This window comes from Dermacentor variabilis, chromosome 8 (genome assembly GCF_050947875.1).
Source record: "Dermacentor variabilis isolate Ectoservices chromosome 8, ASM5094787v1, whole genome shotgun sequence".
NCBI classification, from domain to species: Eukaryota; Metazoa; Arthropoda; class Arachnida; order Ixodida; family Ixodidae; genus Dermacentor; species Dermacentor variabilis.
Window position 1 is genome coordinate 142,155,040 of NC_134575.1, and position 21,146 is coordinate 142,176,185.

Below are 21,146 nucleotides of genomic sequence, written 5' to 3' on the forward strand. Positions count from 1 at the left end.
AACAGAAGAGAGCACACCAACATGATTATGATCAGTGGCAACAACTTCGTCATCTTCATAAGACATGACACATTAAGAATGTGGGACAAAGAACGTAAATGCAGCGCCATCCTATCGGCAGATGAAAGAAAAGCATGTGAGCATGCAGAGGGAAGCAACGGTGGAGGCCCAGTCCTGCCTCGGCAACTGCACCATGGCAGTAAGGGCACTTAGGTGGCAGAGGTTATTAGTGCCATCCATCAAGCTAGCAGGAAAGCAAATCTGCTTCCCTCCCGCCCTTCTTGCAACTGCGCTCCCCACACACTGCCTATCAACTCCTAAGTAACTCCCTTACCTTTAGTGGTCTCCGCGCGCGCCCACCTCCGCGCTGGCTCGCCGTCAGCTTAGCTTGCTGCCTTAAGTTTCATTATCTGGCGTTATCGGGAAGCGAGCGTTAGTCAGCGTGGGCAGTATTGTGGTCCTCGCTCGCTGTGTGCTTGCACGCCGCAATATTTCACAACTTGCACCGTTTGTGCGTCGTGCTGTGGTGCACAAGTACTTCAACAACAAGTCCTCCTTTTAATTTGGACTACTTTTAGTTCGGACAAATTTTCGGGCCCCTTCAAGTTTGAATTATCGAGATTCGAATGTACGTGTCCCAGCCGCTAGATTCCATGTAAACAAGAAAATACGTGTAGCACGGGCAATTGAGTGCAGTAGCCGCCTGCGTGCTACTGCAAAAGCAGCTTCCCTGCAGTACTCGCCCACCCGAGTCGAGTGAAAACGTCGGCGCACACTCAGTTTCCTATTCCAGTACCAGCAAGTCTCCTTGCGGGCCGTCACATGTTGCATTCACAGCTATCGCTGCCAACCCTGTTGTGAAAAGTGCCGTTGGAAGCGTGCTGCACATTTTTTGCCCAAATCCGCGGCTGTTCCTTGCTGCAGGCAATGAAAATAGAGCCTCGTTTTTCACTCTGGCGGCATCGTATTCCAGCGTCGCCCAGCAGCACGACTTCATTTCAGTTTCCCGTCGTCGTCTTGAAACACTATGCAAGGGAAAACAACAAGATGCGTCTTGGGTCGCTCGAGCACCGTCAGCTCATGTGTCGGCGTTTTGTGCTGCTACAATTCACGCCGAGTGGACACATCAAAACTTCCCGCCAAAATGCTCCGCTCAAATGAGCTGCATATCCAGGCTCAAACTGAGGAACGCAAACGTAAGCATGCCAAAGATGCAAGAATGACGCTCGTCTTGGGCCAGTTGTGCCCACCTGCATTCGCACAATGCTTTGCATTACGTAGGTGGCAACTACAGTATAGTCTGCAAACTTTTCAGCTACTTCAGAACATGCATTTTCCCGACTAGCAGGTTTTTTCTACCATCTTTTCCCTAAGCATATGAATGAGGCTCTTCTGTCTACGTCCTCTTCAGAACGAAGGCCTCTTCCACCGATCTCCAATCACCCCTGTCTTGCGCTAGCCGATTCCAAGTCATGCCCGCACATTTCCTAACTTCATCACCGCACTTAAAGGGACACTAAAGCAAAACAATAAATCAATTTAGACTAATGATAGCATTGTTTCAGAACCCTGCAGGCAGTCATTAAAAAAAAAATAGTTTGATTATTAGATGAGAAAATGAAGGTCCAAGTATCAGTATTTGAATTTCGCTCCGAAACCCCAGTGCCGGTACGTCAGCGTGACGTCAGGGATTCCAAAGCATGTTTTGGCATTTGGGCCGCATTGGCTGAATAAAGGTTCCTGAAACTTGCCATGTTTAATATTTGGTTCCTTTAGAACACAGTGTAGTCAATCTGTACCGATACATATAATTTGCAGGCCCTAGAAGATGCCATCAAAATCTAAGACATCACAGCCCCCATGTGCGGGAACTTACGTAGGCGTCGCCACCCGTATTTCGTTTTTGCGCTTTTTCTGGCTTACCAAACGTCTTATCGTTGTAAGAGTCGTGTTTTTGGTGTTGTAGAACAGTAATTTAATGAGGCAGAAGAAATCATTTTTCACTTTAGTGTCCCTTTAATTTTCTGCCATCCTCGACTGCGCTTCCCTCCCCTTGACACTCATTTTGTAACTCTAATGGCCCACCAGTCATTTGCCCTAAGCAATACATGGCCTGTCCATCTCCATTTTCCCTCTTAATATTATGCCTAACATTTTTTTGTTCTATTGCTGATTGCAGTCTCAACTTCTTTGTCAACCTCCAAGTTACTGCCCCATATGTTGGCCCTGGTAGAATAAAATGACTGTACATTTTTCTTTTCAACTACAGTGGTAAGCTCACGATCATGATTTGGTAATGTCTGCCATACGCTCTCCAATCTATTTTTATTCTCCTGTAAATTTCCTTTTTTTGGTCTGGGTCCCCTATGAGTAACCGCCCAAAATAAACATATTCCTGCAGAGACTCTACAGGCTTACTAGCAATCATGAATTCTGGTTCCCTTGCCAGGCTGATGAAGATTACCTTTGTCGTATGCATATTGCTCTTCAAACCTACTCTGACACTTTCTCGGCTAAGGTCATCAGCCATTTGTTGCAATTCGTCCCCAGTGTTGCTGAACAGGACAATGTCATCTGAAAACCAGAGGTTGCTGAGATACTCGCCGTTTATCCTCACTTCTAATCTTTGCCTGTCCGATAGCTTGAATGCTACTTCTAAGCATGCAGTGAATAGCACTCAAGAAACTGTGTCATCCTTGCCTGACCACTTTCTTGATAGGTACCTTTCTACTTTTCTTGAGGAGAACCAAGGTATCCATAGCGTTTCTAGAGATATTTGCTATTGTGAAAAACAATATCGTGCAGCTGATGTTCACCTTGGTGTCTGGTGCAGCGTTCTGGCTCCTGCCGGGTGGTGTGGTGGTGAGGGAGACGAGCACCTTGTGGACGGTGCGGGCTGGTGACCCCGGTGGTGACCGGTGCTGCACGACGCCCTCGACACGCAGTGCCAGCTGTGCCTGCTGTGCCAAGAACAAGGGCTCACCCGTTCCTTTCTGCTGGGGCGACACAGCCAGCTGCACACAAGCACGGCACAGTGGGTCGAGGGACAATCACGTAACACGGCAGTGCAGAGATGTTCATGTAAAACCATGCTGGCACATAGTGGAGTACGCAATGCACAGGTATAGGCTAGTTGGCGCTCCATTGACTTAGTATAGCGTACAAACTTAACAAAGATCTTTGTTGGTTATCCCCTGTCCCTTGTTCAATTTATGCTCTACAGCAAGTCAATGGAGGCATGCAAGCGCTGCTACAGGCTTTGCCATAAAGCATGAAACCACAAAGATAATGGCACCTCAGCCACATCTAACTAGACAGCTAATGGACTGATTCATTTACTGCATATTAATGCAGACAAAAAAAGTGGAGAGAAGGAAAGATGTGGGAGCAGAAAATTAGGGGAGAAAGATGTTTGGCCATAAGCATCGTAATTGTCTCACTACATTAAAGGCACCTGAAATGTCCCAAGGCAAAAGAATGGCTAAGACAGTTTGTTCTGAGTAAGGGGCAAGAGTTGCTAGTGGAATGGATTTAACAGGAAAGAAAGATGCTTGGAAGATGCACAGCAAAAGAGAGACGGAGATCAGTGGACTCAGTGGCCCTGCTTTCTTGGTGCACTATCTGCCCTGTCACGCAACCATGCACCACAGAATGTGACTTGCTGGGTAATTCCAACACCAGCTAAGAATGTCACCAGACTTTCACATACGCAAGCCCTACATTTTGCTGTGCCTGCTGTGAAGAAAGAGCAGCCATCCTGTCAGGTCATGGCTTACAAGCTTACTATGTGATCCCCAGGTGCAACAGAAATGAAATACATAAAGCACAACTGCCTAATAATGCCACTGCCTTATGTGTGTACTATCCAAAACGATGATTGCTGTTACAGAATACAATGCTTTATGCAATGCAAAAATTACATAAACAAATTTTAGAAATTAAGTTGTATATTCCAGAAGAATTGCCTTTGAATATTGAATAAAATACCTAACCAGTCGAACCTCTATATAAAAACACTGGTATAATGAATTGGATATAAAGAAGTACCGTATTCACACAAACCTAACGCATACTTTTTCCAAAGGAATGGGTCCAAAATTTGTCGGTGCAACACAATCGAATACCAAACTACTGTTGTGGCTTTAGCAACAGCCTGCCATCAGAGCTGCCAGATGCAGTGTCAGGATGACGACAGAGCACATTTTTGTGAAAGTTGTTGAGGGTGCAGCTGTAGGTTCATCTTGTGCTCACTTTCAGAAATTTCGTGCGACTGAGCAGAGGAGGCATCAGTGTATATGGCTGACAACCTTTCTGGCGATGTGCCAAGCTTGCTATCTTTGCACAGTGCCAGCAATGCTCTCGGCCGCATACTTCGACAAGTTCAATGCAGGGGCACGTAAGATCTCGTGAATGTGATAGTAGTAGTAGTATCTCTAAATGTAATCACTATAGCAGATACCACACCTGAGTGCTTGGCATCTGTGACCAATGAAGCACAAATGACGATGATGACATGCTGCTTTCATTATGACAGCTTGCCTAAAAAAATGCTTCCAGGAAGGAATTTTGCATGTCTACTTTCTTTGTGATCACAAACGTGGGGAGCATGCTAATATGTATATATATATATAGTCATATCATGAGAAGCCAACAAACACTGACACCAAGGACAACATAGGGGAAATTACTTGTGCTTAATAAATGTAATGAAGAAACGATAAATTAATGGAAATTAAAGTGGATGAAAGAAACAACTTGCCGCAGGTGGGAACCGAACCCACAACCTTCGCATTTCGCGTGCGATGCTCTACCAATTGAGCTACCGCGGCGCTGTTTCCCCATCCACTTTCTTGGGTATTTATGTGTACTAGTAGAACCCTGGGAGTGAACCCTGGTAGAGCATCGCACGCGAAATGCGAAGGTTGTGGGTTCAGTTCCCACCTGCGGCAAGTTGTCTTTTCATCCACTTTAATTTCCATTAATTTATCGTTTCTTCATTACATTTATTAAGCACAAGTAATTTCCCCTATGTTGCCCTTGGTGTCAGTGTTTGTTGGCTTCTCATGATATGACTAATAATAATCGAGCCCCTCGGTTAACCCCCTTTCTTCTCGTTTATTACATAACGAGGGTCTCGAATCCGGCAACATTGATGCCTTCAGGTAGCATATGTGGGTTTATTGACCAGTTGCCTTCACCCAAAAAGATCACGTTCTCGTGACGCCTGCGGCAACAAGCACGTTCCACGTCCGCCACCATGGACTGTGAGTGATGGCGCTGGCTAACACTCCCAGGGTTCTACTAGTACACATATATACCCAAGAAAGTGGATGGGGAAACAGCGCCGCGGTAGCTCAATTGGTAGAGCATCGCAAGCAAAATGCGAAGGTTGTGGGTTCGGTTCCCACCTGCGGCAAGTTGTTTTTTCATCCACTTTAATTTCCATTAATTTATCGTTTCTTCATTACATTTATTAAGCACAAGTAATTTCCCCTATGTTGTCCTTGGTGTCAGTGTTTGTTGGCTTCTCATGATATGACTAATAATAATCGGGCCCCTTGGTTAACCCCCTTTCTTCTCGTTTATTACATAACGAGGGTCTCGAATCCGGCAACATTGATGCCTTCAGGTAGCATATGTGGGTTTATTGACCAGTTGCCTTCACCCAAAAAGATCACATTCTCGTGACGCCTGCGGCAACAAGGACGTTCCACGTCCGCCGCCATGGTCTGTGAGTGATGGCGCTGGCTAACACTCCCAGGGTTCTACTAGTACACATAAATACCCAAGAAAGTGGATGGGGAAACAGCGCCGCGGTAGCTCAATTGGTAGAGCATCGCACGCGAAATGCGAAGGTTGTGGGTTCGGTTCCCACCTGCGGCAAGTTGTTTTTTCATCCACTATAATTTCCATTAATTTATCGTTTCTTCATTGCATTTATTAAGCACAAGTAACTTCCCCTATGTTGTCCTTGGTGTCAGTGTTTGTTGGCTTCTCATGATATGACTAATAATAATCGGGCCCCTCGGTTAACCCCCTTTCTTCTCGTTTATTACATAACGAGGGTCTCGAATCCGGCAACATTGATGCCTTCAGGTAGCATATGTGGGTTTCTTGACCAGTTGCCTTCACCCAAAAAGATCACGTTCTCGTGACGCCTGCGGCAACAAGGACGTTCCAGGTCAGCCGCCATGGTCTGTGAGTGATGGCGCTGGCTAACACTCCCAGGGTTCTACTAGTACACATAAATACCCAAGAAAGTGGATGGGGAAACAGCGCCGCGGTAGCTCAATTGGTAGAGCATCGCAAGCGAAATGCGAAGGTTGTGGGTTCGGTTCCCACCTGCGGCAAGTTGTTTTTTCATCCACTTTAATTTCCATTAATTTATCGTTTCTTCATTACATTTATTAAGCACAAGTAATTTCCCCTATGTTGTCCTTGGTGTCAGTGTTTGTTGGCTTCTCATGATATGACTAATAATAATCGGGCCCTCGGTTAACCCCCTTTCTTCTCGTTTATATATATATATATATATATATATATATATATATATATATATATATATATATATATATATATATATATATAGAGAGAGAGAGAGAGAGAGAGAGAGAGAGAGAGAGAGAGAGAGAGAGAAAGGCTCTTGCGTCTCGTGTTCAGACATCAACAGAGCCGTACGTTTCAAACACCTTCAACGTCTTGGCTCTATGCCGCAAAGCTGATGATGCTATGTCTGAATCAGATAAAGTGTCATATGTTCTAAAAGGCATCGCCAACGACGCTTTCGATTTGCTTGTTTTCGGCAACGTCTCGACAATCGATGCCATCATTAAAGAATGCCATTGCCTTGAACAAGCCAAGAGCCGCCGTATCACACACCACATCACACGGCTACCCAACACCGCTGCTACGTCGAAATGTGAGGGTCGACCGCGTCAGGCCACCACCTGTAACGACGTCACCCGTATTGTTCGCCACGCGCTTGAGGCCGCCTGTTCGCCAGCTTTCTCCACGACGCCTCCCGATCCACCAGCAACCACGATTGCCATGATTCAGGCCGTAGTCAGACAGGAATTTGAGAACATGGGTCTGAATTCCGTGTGTTCGACATCTCAACCCAGCGTTCCCCAGTTCTCTACCAGCCCTCCTCGTCCCCGACAGTCCTTTTCTACCACATCTCGCCGCAAACCGTCCGAATGGCGTACCCCTGATGACAGACCAATCTGCTTCCACTGCTGTCACATCGGCCACGTCGCTCGTCACTGCCGCAACCGATGGCCACCGCCTCCTCGGACATACGTCGCCACTTATTCCCGCACCTTTGGATCTTCTGTTCCCTATGCCACCCGCCATGAACCCACTGACGCTGATGCCAGACAGACAGATGATATACAGACAGTCGAATCCACTTATAACAATATTCAGGTGCCATGAAAGTTCCACTGTTATAACCGATAATTGTTATAACCGGGTTGCATGAAAAAATCAAAATGGCAGAGCTGATGCCAGAAAACTATAATGGCAGGGAGGCCAGTGCGCCTCCCCACCACCTTTCTCCATCTGGCTGCCAATTGTGCTCACTCGTCTAACTGCTTCCTGGGCGCTCTGATCGCATGTAACAAGCCGTGGCTGCCGGCGTTAAAGACTGGCACTGCTATAACAACTGCATAGAGGGGTCACGGGCGGCAAGTGATATGCGAGCACCGCTTAGGCATCACGTTGGTGGCCCCAAAAGAGGCTTTTTAAAAAGCGGGGAGGTTGCCACAGAAGCCTGTCAGCTTGAGAAATCCAGAAAAACGCTGAGGCGAGATTGCCACAAGCGTCTCGCCACAAGCATCTCGCTACACACCTCTCACTGGCTTGCACGAAAGAACTCTCAGCTTTATTTGTAGCCTTCCTGTGAGCGCCCAATGCGAGGCATCCCACTGACCTTCGGTTGCCATCAAGTCCTGAATGTACCCCTGATTTCAAGCAAACAACCACACTTCCGAAAGTAAGCTCTGGAACCATTACATGTCCGTCAGCCTTGCATGCTTTATGCGAAGCTTGCCGACATCATTTCGCAAGATATCCAGGTGCTCCACGTAGTACAGCGGAAAGTTCCTCGAAAAAACGAAGCCCCAGAGGCACTGAATCGTCTGCCGGGCCTCCCGTGAGCACAACTTTGAGGCAGCCTGCCCTACCGCGTCATTTCTGGCGTCATCGCCGTTGCCATCCAATGCAAGCACGTTTGCAACAATCGCTTCATCGCCTAGAAGCACTTTCCAGTGCGCGGATCAGCTATCGTCCGTTTCAGTGGTGAGTCAAAAGAGGCTGAGAAACCACGTGGTCAGGAATGATTTTGATGCAACCAACAACCAACAAAGACGAACGTGACCAATTAAGCTGTTTCCAGAACTGCGCTGAATCCAACGAGCAAGATGCCAGCAGCACAGCTGGCGCGGTTCATTCATGTTTTGGTGGGTGATGCGGCTTAGAGCTATGAACGCAGCCCATTCGTGTTTGGAGGGGTGGAAGGGCGACGGGATAGAGGGACGCAGAGATGGCTGGAAAATGAGCGCGCAGCTGCTCGAATTTTTCTTTTTCTTTTTTTCTTTTCAGGAATTTCACATTTCACTACATTTCGGCTCGGACACCCAGCAGCCAGACTTCATCGCTATAACCAATAATGCAGCATCGGGGCATTGTAGTAAGCGGGTTATTTTACCACGCAAGACATACAAAAGTTGACAGTGCAGCAGCTTCTCATAGTTATGACTGATATACTGTTAAAACCAGTATTGTTAGAAGTGGGTTTGGCTGTGTGTGTATGTGTGTGTGTGTGTGTGTGTGTGTGTGCGCGTGCGTGCGTGTGCACGCGCATGCGTGTGTGTCTGCATAGTACATTCAAGAGCACCTTTATTTTCGCACTTCAAACTTGTGAAAACTAAGGGCATGTTATGATTGTGCAGATTCAATAAGTGAAAGATTTGATTGTAAATATAAATTGAATAAACATAAGATGCTTTCATTCAATGGAGTACTCTCCTGCTGTAACAAAGGAACAAATATGGGACCAGACATGGTATAATTACAGTAAAGGAAATTTTTGCTTGCGCATGCCTCAAATATATGCTATTCTAGTAGCAAAAATGTCTAATACAGTCACTGAAGAACCTTTTAGACGTCTAGTAGGCATAGGACCTTTGGTCGGGATCGAATTAACCAAAGAAACGAAATAACCGGAGTTGAATTAATGAAGTCTACTGTCTCAGATATACCGTATTTACTTGCATAATGATTGCACTCGCATAATGATCGCACCCCTGAATATTGTTATCAAAATTCGATTTTTTTCCTTTCCCGTGTATGATCGCACCCCAAACTTGCCACAGCGATATGCTGCGTTCCAAGTCTAGCTAATGATGATTGGGCTTACCATCTGTCGAATGCTGTTGAATGCTACCCAAACGACTTTTCAAGACATACCAAGCAGTCTGCACGCACCAAACATTCTTAAACAGATGCCCCATTTCATTCCTTTCATCACTTTCTGCACTTCCATGAAAAAAAAAAGAAAGCTACAACCAAACTTGCCTTGTCTTTATTATTTGTAGGCTTTATAATGATTGAGGTCAACAACAACAAAAACGTCCGCTTTTGGTTCCTCTCGTCTGCACTCGTGGGCACGCAACAAATCGCGAGCGGCAACGATAGTAGCCATGTTTACACTGACACGTTAGAAGTGTACCCTATTCATACGCCGACGCTTGTAACACAGCTAAGATATTCGCCCACCCATAGTCAAAGCGTGCCGTATTAGGATAGTAGTGAAGACAAATGCCACTGCTACCCCAGCGTGCCAGCCATGGGTTTCTATGTCACCGGCAACTAAGCGCTCCTATCTCTATTTCTGTCCCCTCAAAGTGGTCATGGCTAAGTTATTACTGCAAACTTGCCAATAGTAACGATATTATTCATTACCAATACGGAAGAAACTGTTTCAATGCACTTAATGTACTTATGAGAAGAAAAAAAAATTGCGTTCGGCATGCTCCGCCGGCCGCCATTTTTGTTTTGGTGTCCCGCACTGTGACAACAGCAGCCACCTATTTGTTGAGCTGTGGTCATCCCACAGCAAACGTGGGATGAAAAAAAAAGTTTTCTTTTCGCGGGTAATTTAACCCGCATAATGATAGCACCCCTGAATTTGCGGCAATTTTTTTTTTACAAGGAAGTGCAATCATTATGCGAGTAAATACAGTATTAGACATTATTTTTTATGGCCGATGCGACTTTGTTATAGCAAAGTTCGACTGTAATAAAAGAAACGAATTATTCAACAGTTTAGAATAACTAATAATTATTTGGTTCTTACTCAAAATTTCGAGTATTTGCGCATCCCTATAGCGGTGAATATACAGGTGCCTAGAAATAACTACTGACAACACGCATAAAGGAGGTTAAAGTGTGATACACAAAGTACATTTTAACTTTTGTTATAGCCCATGCTGTGCATCCTCCTGATTAAATGCACACAGTTGATTTGGTGTGCAACCAAAATAAACGTTCAGCTGTGCCGCTAGGTGCCCTCTCACATAGCAACAGACGAGCAGCCTCCCTGCTTTCCAGTGTTTTGGAAAGCTTGGTCATATGTCAACGGCTCAGATACACAGCTTGCAATCACTTTAAACTGCGAGCCATGCTGGTTCCACAAGCTGGTTCATGCTGGTTCCAGCATGAACCAGCTTGAACCATGCTGGTTCCTGGTACCACAAAGAACGTGGTACAAGGTAGGCCAGAGAGCTTTTTTGTATAGCAGCATTCTGGCCTTGCCAATGAACTCCCTCACAGTGTGTTCCTTTTCGTGGTTGCACATTCTTTCTTTCTGACGCTCTGCACCACGAAATCTGCAGTGTCCAGGCACCACTGGTCTCTGATCACGAGTACTGAGGTGGGTCGATTACTCCTCCACTGGCATTTCACAGCAGAAAGAAGCCTTGCACACACATAAACTTATGTGTGTGCCTAGCCTAGCGGGCATTAAATCGCCTAGTGGGCATTAAATCAAATGCGGCTATAACTTTGTGCTGCCAAGCTCAAGGTCAGGGGTTTGATCCTGGCTGTGGTGGCCGTATTTCAATGGTGCATGTATGCCCATGAACTTGAGATTTAGGTGCACTATAAAAAAACACCAGGTGATCAAAATTATTCTGGAGTCTCCCACTACGACATGCCTCGTAATCAGATTGTGGTTTTCGCACTTAACACCCCAGAATTTAATTTTAATTTATTAAGTCAAACAAAACTTGCTTTGCTTACACTATGGTTGGGCTGGTCGGCACAGACAAAACTTGAAAAAAGAGTTAGGATTTCTGCATATTGTCTGTGCCGACCAGCCCAACCATAGTGTAAGCAAAGCAAGTTTTGTTTGGCTTAATAAATTAAAATTGCATCTCGTTTGATGTTGCTGCTCTGAGATTTTTTAGGTTCAGCTTTGTTTTTTCGATTGCACTTGGCGTTTTGCACATCCAAGCCAGTTGAGAGTTCATGCTCACATAAATGCTAGCCTGTAAACATCAAAATTCATAAAATCTAACGAGCATGACATGGAAGAAAGAAAAGGGGGTAGGGGACACTCATCTATATTGTCACGTAGTAGTGACGCTGAAGAAGGCAGCCAAACTGTGATTATAGAAACTAGCATTTTATTGGGCGAACTTGTGCCCTCAAAAGGAGGCTACATTCAAACAACAACAACAGCGGCGAATACACTTGGCGATCGTTGAAAATCTGATCAACGGGTCAAGCGCGTCGGCTTTTATACATCAATCGCCGAATGTTCCAGACTAATCGCTAGGACCCGCGCATCTTCCACAAAGTTCTACATTATTCGCATCGTGCACAGATGCAATCAGATTACACAAGGTTCGGTCACAGACAGTGGATGGAACCATCGATAACATTCCAGAAACTTACCAGATATACAAGCGCGTCCTGTGCTGGGCGATAACATTTGGTAGGCAGTGAAACGTGTCGCCCGATGAAGACAAGTGCACGTGTCAATATGCAGCCACATCAGCAGCAGCAAAATTACAACAGGAGATACTGACAAGATACACATTGCTTTTAGATCACAGTGACTTTTCCAGCGACTCTGCTGTTGCCAACTTCGCCTGCTCAAGGAACTTTTTCAAATAAACTTGTTTGATGCAAGTATATTCTGGCCTATATTGTAAAGGTACCCTCTCAATTTCTTTTTTTGGGGGGCATTTTCTTTTTTATAATCCTGTGGTACTCTATCTTTCAAGAGCTTCAAAACATTCCTGCGAAAAGAATTTTTTCTTTCATGCAGTTTAATGTGACATTCAGAGCCAAATTTATGATCCTTCCAAAAAATTCGGGAGAGTTGGCAGGCATGTGCTTGTGCTGTCTGTCACTTGTCTTCTGGCCTGTTTTGCACTGCCTGTGGCCACGTTAGCATTGCTTGAGTGACAAAAAACTTGTGAATGGAAGGATGTGGCTGTCGCCCTGTACCTTGATCGTGGTGGCCTGCAGGGCTTGGAAGAAGAAGCGTGGCAAACACGGCGCCACCAGCACCAGCTCCTGGCTCAGCCGTTCCACCAGCTGCACCTGCTGCTCGTGCGACACAAAAATGGGAGCAAGCTGTTCCTTATGCCACTGCGCTTGCTAGGGAAAACTAAGCTGTGCGTGCCGGAGGCACAGGTCAACAGAATAAGTGGATACTCACTCACCAATATTCTTTAGAGCACTGCACTCACTCGCATTCAATGCTCACTCACGCTGCTACTTGCACCCAGACGTGCTTGCCAACATTCATTCACATTCGTAAGGCGTGTCAGTGAGGGTGAATAACCTCACTGACACGCCCGCCCATGTTCACACTCACATCCACTCACGCTCACCAGCGCTCACATTAAAGTTTGTACTCGCATCCATTCACACCTATCAACAGTCACTTGCATTCGTAGTACATCCCCTCAAATTCATCGTCGCTGACTTTTGCTGATATGCGTGCGTTGACCGGCACTCGTGCCTGTACACCGCCACATCCAATCACACCCTTCGTCACTCACTCGCACTCTACCCCACGTCTGTGAAATCAGTGTGGAGCTAGTGCACTGATCTATGCACAGAGTACATGAGAGAGCAATGGAGTGGCAGCTGTCTGCTCCGTCCGCAATGGTTAGCTGTTCTATGCACAAAACCAAGATGGGGTGGTTGGCCTGGAAGATGGGAATGAACTACAAGTTTGCACAATTTGGTGTCCCTGAAGGGATACTAAATAAAGATATGAAGAAATAAGGAAGGCATCGAAATTCGACTCAAAAGACGGGATTGCTCTTAGACGCAGTATTTATTGCATATGCTTTTGAACAGATGGCTCTATTTCTGGAAGATTGTGAACGCATGGCAGTTGCACGCCAGCACGCACATCACTGTTGTGATGTCGTGTGTGCTGGCTTGCAGCAGCAGCAGCAACCGTAGAATTTCTTACAATAATTACTATATTCCATCTCACAAGCTGGTTGCACCACTGCCGAAGGTACACTTCGTGCACAGGCAATATCTGCAGCAGTATATAGTTCCAGGTGTAACTGGCTGATTATTGGCTACATTAGAGAGCTTTATTTTTGCTCACTACACGATACAGTGCAGCGATACATGTAGCATTTTCACGTTATGACCTTTGCACGTGCATGTCTTATACCGAGAATTACTGTGGCAGTTACCCCCAGTAACCGTAATAGACACCCTAAACGTGGCAACATGGTATCTGTATAGTGCTGAACACCCACTTTCACCCGTATTCGTGCTTTTTACTGACTCCGCCCTGTCAGCAGAAACGAGTGGCAAAATCTGTCATTGCTAAGTTACATCTCAAGCTGAGGTCAAATCATTAGGTATGTTTTGTCGTATAATTATTGAGATCGGCTGTTTGTTTTCACACTGCTAGGACTGCAAACACGGCACCAAGCCGCAAAACTGGTTTGATTTCTAGTTAGGAGATGGCGCCACAGCATTAGCACTGGTGATGCGTTGACGATATGGAACGCTATAAAAGCCTAATTGTTCACAGTGATGAAGGGTCCTACATCAAACTAATTAGATGTTTGAAATCGTCAAAAAAATCTAAATAAGAGTGCAAAGTTTCATTAATATTGATGAAGATGATAACCTTATTTCAATAGCTGTGTCCCCCCTTACAATCTTATTAAGGTTTTTGTGCCGATTTCAAATGCGCTATAAGTTTTGTTCTAGGTCAATTAGTTCTTACAATAATTAAGATCTTACTTCCATTGTTTAGGGCCACAACGGAAAATAAATGGCACAATAAAAATTTATTTGTAAGGCATGTTTAGATGCCTTACAAAAAAGTAAGGAATGAAGGATAGCAAGCACTTTTTTATCTGATCATTAATAGGTATCTTACAGCCCATTGAATACAAACCCACAAAATGTGGCAACCATGTCACAGAAAATGTAGCATGATAATTAATTTCCAAAGTGAAAACAAAAAAAAATTTGCTTGCTATACTTCACAGAGTACACCATTAGGCTCCATACCGAAAAAAAAAAAAATTTAGTTCCATCTGTTCTTGGTGTTGAGATATCGAGGCCTGAATATTACGTGGAGCCCAGAATTAGTGTTTTGAGAAAAGTACAAAAAAACAAACAGCATTAAATAAGAGGGGACATGGCATCCAGAACAACCATTTTTGATATTCGCTTTTGACACACAAAACCTTCAGGACACATCTAATTTTGTGTGCTGCTTACAAATATAAGATTAAGATTTTTCCAATGTCAATAAAAAAAGTTGTTACAATTCTTCTCATGTTAAATATTTGGGATGATTTGCAAAAAATTTACTGCAACAAGGTAGATAAAAGTATGCAGGTATGTTCCCGGATGTTCAAAGATTGCAAGTTAGCATTTGCATGTTTGTATCTGTGCTTGAGCCAAAAGTTATGAAAATTTAATGCTGCAGCTTTACAAATGTGAATTCTTGTTGGTGATTTCTATAGGATTTCAATATATTTCGGTGTCCTTAGATACCAAATCATAGTTTTTGTGCACTCTCCAACTCACCAGCATTCAGGAAAAAAAAAACAAGAATGACGAGAATTGAATGAGAAAAGGGACACAGTGTGCCAATCTCAAAATTAGGACACTTCAAAAAAGCTATATACTTGAGAAAAACATAAAAACTAAAAATACTGGAAAAATATAAATTCCAAACTTCAAAACCGGGAAATAATAATGAATGTATAATAAACAACACAAATTTATTCGGCTGATGTTGACATTAGGTGCATGCATAGGCTCATAAGCTCGTAACAGAATCTGGAATGCACCAACACGAACCTGCGTACGTGCAACAGGCGTGGGAATAGACATCAGCACATCGTCTGTGGTCTCCAAAGTAAAACTACACGCGAGGGCAAAGGGCAATGGTTAGACTCGCCGCTGCATTATTGCCGATGCGGTATGAGATTGCCCGACACAGTGAGTTATCTCCAGCGCGATCTTATCGGCAAATCTGAATGTTGGGACAACCGCCTCTTTTTTGCTGTAGGAAGCAGAGAGGGCTTGTGGTTCACTTCTCGTGGACGCGTGCTCGTTTTCAAACTTTTAATTTTTTTTAGAGGGACAATTTGCCACTTAGGTTCACAACACGATCAACAAAGAAACGGCTTATGAACAGTTTTCAAAGCAGACCCACTGGCAGGCTAGAAGACGAGCTCGTCTGCTAGACCTAGTGCCATAGAAACAGCCAATCACAAGGCGCCTCTCAGTGTGCTGGCGCACTGAGCCATCAGGAAGGCCGCATGCATCGCGAGCTTCGTCAGACCACCCCCTGATTGTTTCCAGGGTGTCTACCAAGTTTACGTAGCCAAATTCCCTGAGTTCTCGAGGTTTTTCGTGAGTGACTTTGCAAAATTCCCTGAGAACTTTGTTCTGTGCCAAGACGGGCTGACACCATGTCGCCTGATCCTGTCACTCTCAAGCATGTTTAAAAATAAATAAACAACTTAATACACTTTGAATACTAAGCAGTAGTGTCCATTTTATTCAAAAAGAAACAGAAGGGAGAGGTAAGTAAAATACAAAGCAAATAAAATATATTCGAAAGAAATGGAAAAGCACATTGCAAATCAAGTTGAACATATTCAAGTACGAATAAAAAGAGATGCATAAAGAGCGTACAGAAGCAAATATTTTAAAATATGAGCTATTTCTATCAACTGATAGCAAGCTCAGTGGTATGAGGCCCGAACTTTGTCACAACTGAGATTCTCTCTCAAAAGCTGGTGTGTCAACCTCAACTGTCCCGACACACTCTCAGCCCGTGCACAATACGTCCGTGTTACGTTTCACTGCTTTAAAGAGTTTATTTTGGCTTGGATGAGGGACACTTGCATCTCGGCTTCAGCCAACACTTTGTTTCTTGAGCTCAAGTTCCCTCAAAGAAGCGGCGCCACGCTTCCTTCCCCATTCATTCCTCAATGCGTCGGTCCTATCTGTCCTCACGTTCCTTCTGCTAAGCGTTCACCCCATGGACCATTTGAAGCATCCTCTTGGTCAGCTGTACAGTCATCGTCCAATTTTTAGCACTATTTAGAAGCCGGAAAAATGTCAAAAAAATCAGGCAGTCGAAAAAAAATGAATGCGCGTCTTTTACTGCCCTTAAAGGCTAAACCCGTCGCAGGCATATCTGAAAAAGTTCTGGATGCCTGCCAGTGCACTTATTAGGCATATCGGTGCTTGTACTGCGACAGGAGACGGCGGGTGCACGCATGTCTAATGAAGGAATACATACCGTTTTCCTTGACAACTGCTTCTTCCCATGCTTGTAATGCTTCACCGCAATACGTTCGCGTATGCTTTGCCACGTAACACTGTTGTACTTAGGCGAAGCTAACTTTCAAAAACGGCATTTTGCAGCGCGCCCTGTTTTCCGAGCTTCGAAGTCAATCGCGATACAAAGGCGGAGTTGGTGCCATCACTGACAGCAGCAAATTCTTTCAATGAAAAAAACACGGCACCGAATGACAAGAAGCTTAATAGCGAAAGTCGAAGCAGTTTGGCCTAGTGTTGCCGCGGTGGTGGCTATGGCAGCCAGCGGATCTGCGTGCCAGAGTGCTGGTTCGAAGCGGCAAGATAACCAAAATGGCGGCGGTGGTGGCTTTGACTAATGCAGTTTCGGACCTACAGTCAGGGCAGAAAGTCCGGGAAATCAGACGGCGAAAGGTTCCTGCATCCAAAATTTCACACATTCTTATAGATTGACTCTAGGGGTACGGTGGTGCCACGAAGCCATCCGAATTGTCGGGCATGTCCCAAAAATCGGGCGTCGGGAAAATGTGTCATTGACTGTACACTGGCAACTCTTCCAGCCAATGACACGGCGTCAAAGAGGATTCGTTAGGATTCCTCTCTGTTACTCGAGCCAGCATTAGCGTGACTTTCCTTCCCTTTCAATAAATTTACAGCTAATTTTCCCTGATGTAAGCACACACTCCCCGAGTTTTCCCCGAGTATTTCCAGACTATTCCAAATCCCTGAGAATTCCCGGTTTTCCTGTTTGGTAGACATTCTGGTTTTATGTTTGCGATCTTTCTATGCGGCCATCGTCGGCAAGGATGCGGGGAACTGAAAGGCGTAACTTTGAGCTTTCGAAAGACACCAAGATGGTGGCGCTCAGCGGTGGGAAAGACGAGAAATAGCCCCATAAACTCCGGTGTTTCTGCGCAATTTTGGGGTCCTTTCTCGCTATCTATGCTGACAAAACAATTTTTTTCTGACACTTAGGGTGCCTTTTTTGGGCAAATCGTTTTGATACAGTGTAATTAGGCATTATGGATGCCCAAACAAGTACTTCGCAAAATTCGATTTTTTTTGCGATTTTCAGTTTTTAAGACCTGTGTCCCCCCTTAATATTAATGAAAAAATGGTGAACATTATTTTAATAGCAGTCTTAAGTGACGCACGTAGGCGCTCTGTGTAAAGCATGTAATTTATTATAAGGCGTTAAAATATGTGCGTCGCTACTGATTGCAGTGGCACCGCTCCCGTTTTTCATCCGCCTTCTCCCAATTGACTAGTTACTACAATTGACATCAGTTGGCCAAGCAATGTCATTAGTTACCCAGGTCACGTCATCGACAGTTTTTCCAGCTTTATGGTGAAGAAATGTTGTTTGCAATAGTTGGAATGTTGGTTAATTTGTTTCTATAAAAAAAAGGTAACAGAAAGAGAATACACAATGAAAATGTATCACTACACTGAAGCACTTATGGCACACAGCAAGCGTCGTCTGCTTGTGTTGCAACATTTTCTAAGGTGACGCAAGCCGCGCAGTCAGTGCTGGTCTTAAGCAGACTGGGCCTGGGCGTTTTACCAGATGAGCGGACGTGCAAATATGAACAACCTGCACAGTGCAGCCACCACAGAGCTCAACCAGACAAACACAGAACTAATATAGCAGTAACCAAGTGCATTCTACTTTGCTGATGGTATAAATTTTGGGCAGGTGCATAATCATGAACACACTTTTTTTTAATGTTTAAAATGTTTTACACTTGGTTACAGCAATAGTAGCTCTGTGTTTGGCTGGTTAAGCTCTGCGCCACCAATTGGCTGCACCGTGCAGGTCGCTCACGTTTACGCCAAGCCCCTTCATCACAGCGGCAGTAGTATCGAAGGGCTACAGCTTACGCCTCCACCCATGTGCCAAAACGCCCAGCTCGCATGTGGTTATCAGAATACCAGACACACTCAGCACTGTGATAGAATTCTCGAAACATACGCTGCTTGAATAGCACTCTATAGAGACTGATGGCCAGGCAGTGGAGAGGTTGGAGAGGCTTCGCGCGCTGGCTCCGAGAAAACCGGAAGTAGATGAGATGACGTCGTATCATGCCGCACCGCCAATGAAGGCGAAGCTGAGCCCTGATCATTCGGCAAACGAGTTGAGCAGAAAAAGTCTGGCTGGGTAGTAGGGTAACTTGTAATCATCTGTAGCTCTCTTAATATGAGATGCTTCACTTAAACTGCGGCATTAATGTTTTACTGTAGTTGTACCCTATGCGTCTACAAAATTTGCCAGACCAATTTAGGGCCCCTTTAATAATGATCATCTAGAGTGTTTCTTTTCTTCAACCCCCTGAGCACTGTACTTCCAGCTCATGAATAACATGCGCATTATCACCGTGATATAACATTCCTGACAGGAAATTAGACACTGCACAGTTTTCAAGCAAGCAAACGTAAGCCAGACAGAAGACAATTATTGTTTCGAAACAAGGTACACCCCGGAGGGTGTAAACTTTCTTTTATAGTTTACAGAAAAGCCTAACCTGTGGAGTGAGAGTGTTCTGATGGCGCAGATCACGCAGCCAGAGCAGCCCCCGGTGCGCCGCTTCCAGGAGCCGGTGTTCACTGAGCGAGGACGAGCCGGAGCTTGGCTGCTGCTCCATCCACATCAGGCTGCCACCCTCCTCGTTCGAGCTGAAGGGAAGACCACAAAATAGAACTTAAAATGCGTGCATCAAAGCGTTAAGTTGCAGAGCTACTAGGGAATAATAAAACATTTATTAAATATGAATATTCTACGAACCACACAAAGGTAAATACTGACGACTTCCGTTAATTCAACCATGACGATACCAATGAGACAATATATTTGGCAGGAATAACGAAAAAAAAAGAGGCATAAAGAAACCAAAACATATGGCAGTATATTTAGCCTGATTCTAACACCTTCCAGACTCAAATGCACACTCACTATTTATGGATTCAAAATAGAAAACTAACCTAAAAATGGCATTAGGGTTTCTAAACAAGGCATAATTGAACGTGCACCCAATTTTTTTAACGACAAAAACATATATTTCCAATTCTGAAAAAAAGACGGAACCAGCAAACTTTACCTTCCTGGAATTAAAATGCATTACTTAATGCCCATCATCATCACTCTATAAAGAACAACAACATGTCGCCCTCTGTACCAGTCCATAGAGTGTTTGATATTCTACATTTATCAAATGACTCTGCAACAATATGAAACGGGATGATTGCCCACATCCAGACAAACCATTGTGTTAATTTGTCCTGTGATGTATGCCCTTCTCCAGAATGCCAAGAACACATGGCCCAACTTGTCGCTAGCTTAACATGTAAAATGCTTTAGCATTTGAATGTGCTTTTGTAAGCAAATTGAAAGCAGTGCATTATCATATGCGAGAACTTGTTCTGTCGCACGGAGGAAGGAAAGCATAGGAGAGGCCCCGGCCAGTACAGACATATTGTGGCAGAAGTCCTGTGCTGTTTTTCGCAAAGCAGCACTGAGAGTGGTACCCTAGACGTCGTTGCCATAGCAACCATGCTCCTGAAGCTCTCGCTGCTGCTCTAAGCCTCTGAAAAGTGAGGCAGATTTTTTTTGGCTTGTGTCTTTCTCACAGCAGATTCTGTTTGCGAGACAACCTGACTTGGGAGCATGGTGTATAAGCTTGAAAGTTGTGTTTTGGGTCTGTGAGTGTAAGTTGTCAGTCAGCAACAGACACACTCAAGTAGTCATGGCATGGGTCTTCGTAGTCGTCTTCAACATGCCACAGAAAAGCACAGGAGCACATCTGCTTCACTAAAACAGTTACAGAAGTTTCATAAGCTTTGTTCTGACATGCGTCAGCAGCACACACTACCGGCGGCTCGTAGCAATGCAAGTTCAAATTTCCCACCTTACTGCTTCGGGGAGTTGATTGGAGGCGCAACGGGAGATGGCACACCAACATGGCTGCATTTCCGGCTTCAAAAATGTGACGTCAAGGCCTCTCCTATTTTGTTTCTTTCCTCCATGTTCTGTTGCCATGCATGGTTTCCATCTTGTGATGACAATGGCAATGACACTGGCTAAGGTGGCTCTGATGGCAGACTGTTGTGTATGCCATGAATGCAGTTTTGTTTCTGTATCGGATTGCATCACTCAAGCAATTCTTGCATGAATTTTCTTAAAAAACAAAAATAAAAAAACAACACATATTAGGAATCAGGTAAGCACTGTAATAATTCATTGTGCGCTATCGTATTTGCATTGAAGTTTCCCTAGGACAGGCCAGAAATAGCAGTTTTTGATGGGAGAT

The 21,146-nt window shown here is 44.7% G+C and overlaps 1 protein-coding gene and 3 non-coding genes across 5 annotated transcripts in view; 2 read left to right on the plus strand and 2 right to left on the minus strand.

Moving 5' to 3' along the window:
• LOC142590631 (integrator complex subunit 7-like) overlaps positions 1 to 21,146 on the minus strand; it is a 147,703-nt gene that overhangs the window by 17,837 nt on the left and 108,720 nt on the right. For both annotated transcript variants that reach the window (XM_075702980.1, XM_075702981.1), the window contains 3 exons: positions 19,365 to 19,515; positions 12,517 to 12,615; positions 2,817 to 3,014 (listed from right to left, as the gene is read on the minus strand). In XM_075702980.1, coding sequence (XP_075559095.1) covers positions 2,817 to 3,014; positions 12,517 to 12,615; positions 19,365 to 19,515 — 448 coding nt within the window. The remainder of the gene's footprint in view (positions 1 to 2,816; positions 3,015 to 12,516; positions 12,616 to 19,364; positions 19,516 to 21,146) is intronic.
• Positions 4,757 to 4,829, minus strand: TRNAS-CGA (transfer RNA serine (anticodon CGA)). Its single transcript has one exon. It is a non-coding gene; the product is annotated as a tRNA-Ser (tRNA).
• TRNAL-CAA (transfer RNA leucine (anticodon CAA)) lies at positions 5,344 to 5,416 on the plus strand. The gene has a single exon. It is a non-coding gene; the product is annotated as a tRNA-Leu (tRNA).
• On the plus strand, positions 5,811 to 5,883 carry TRNAS-CGA (transfer RNA serine (anticodon CGA)). Its single transcript has one exon. It is a non-coding gene; the product is annotated as a tRNA-Ser (tRNA).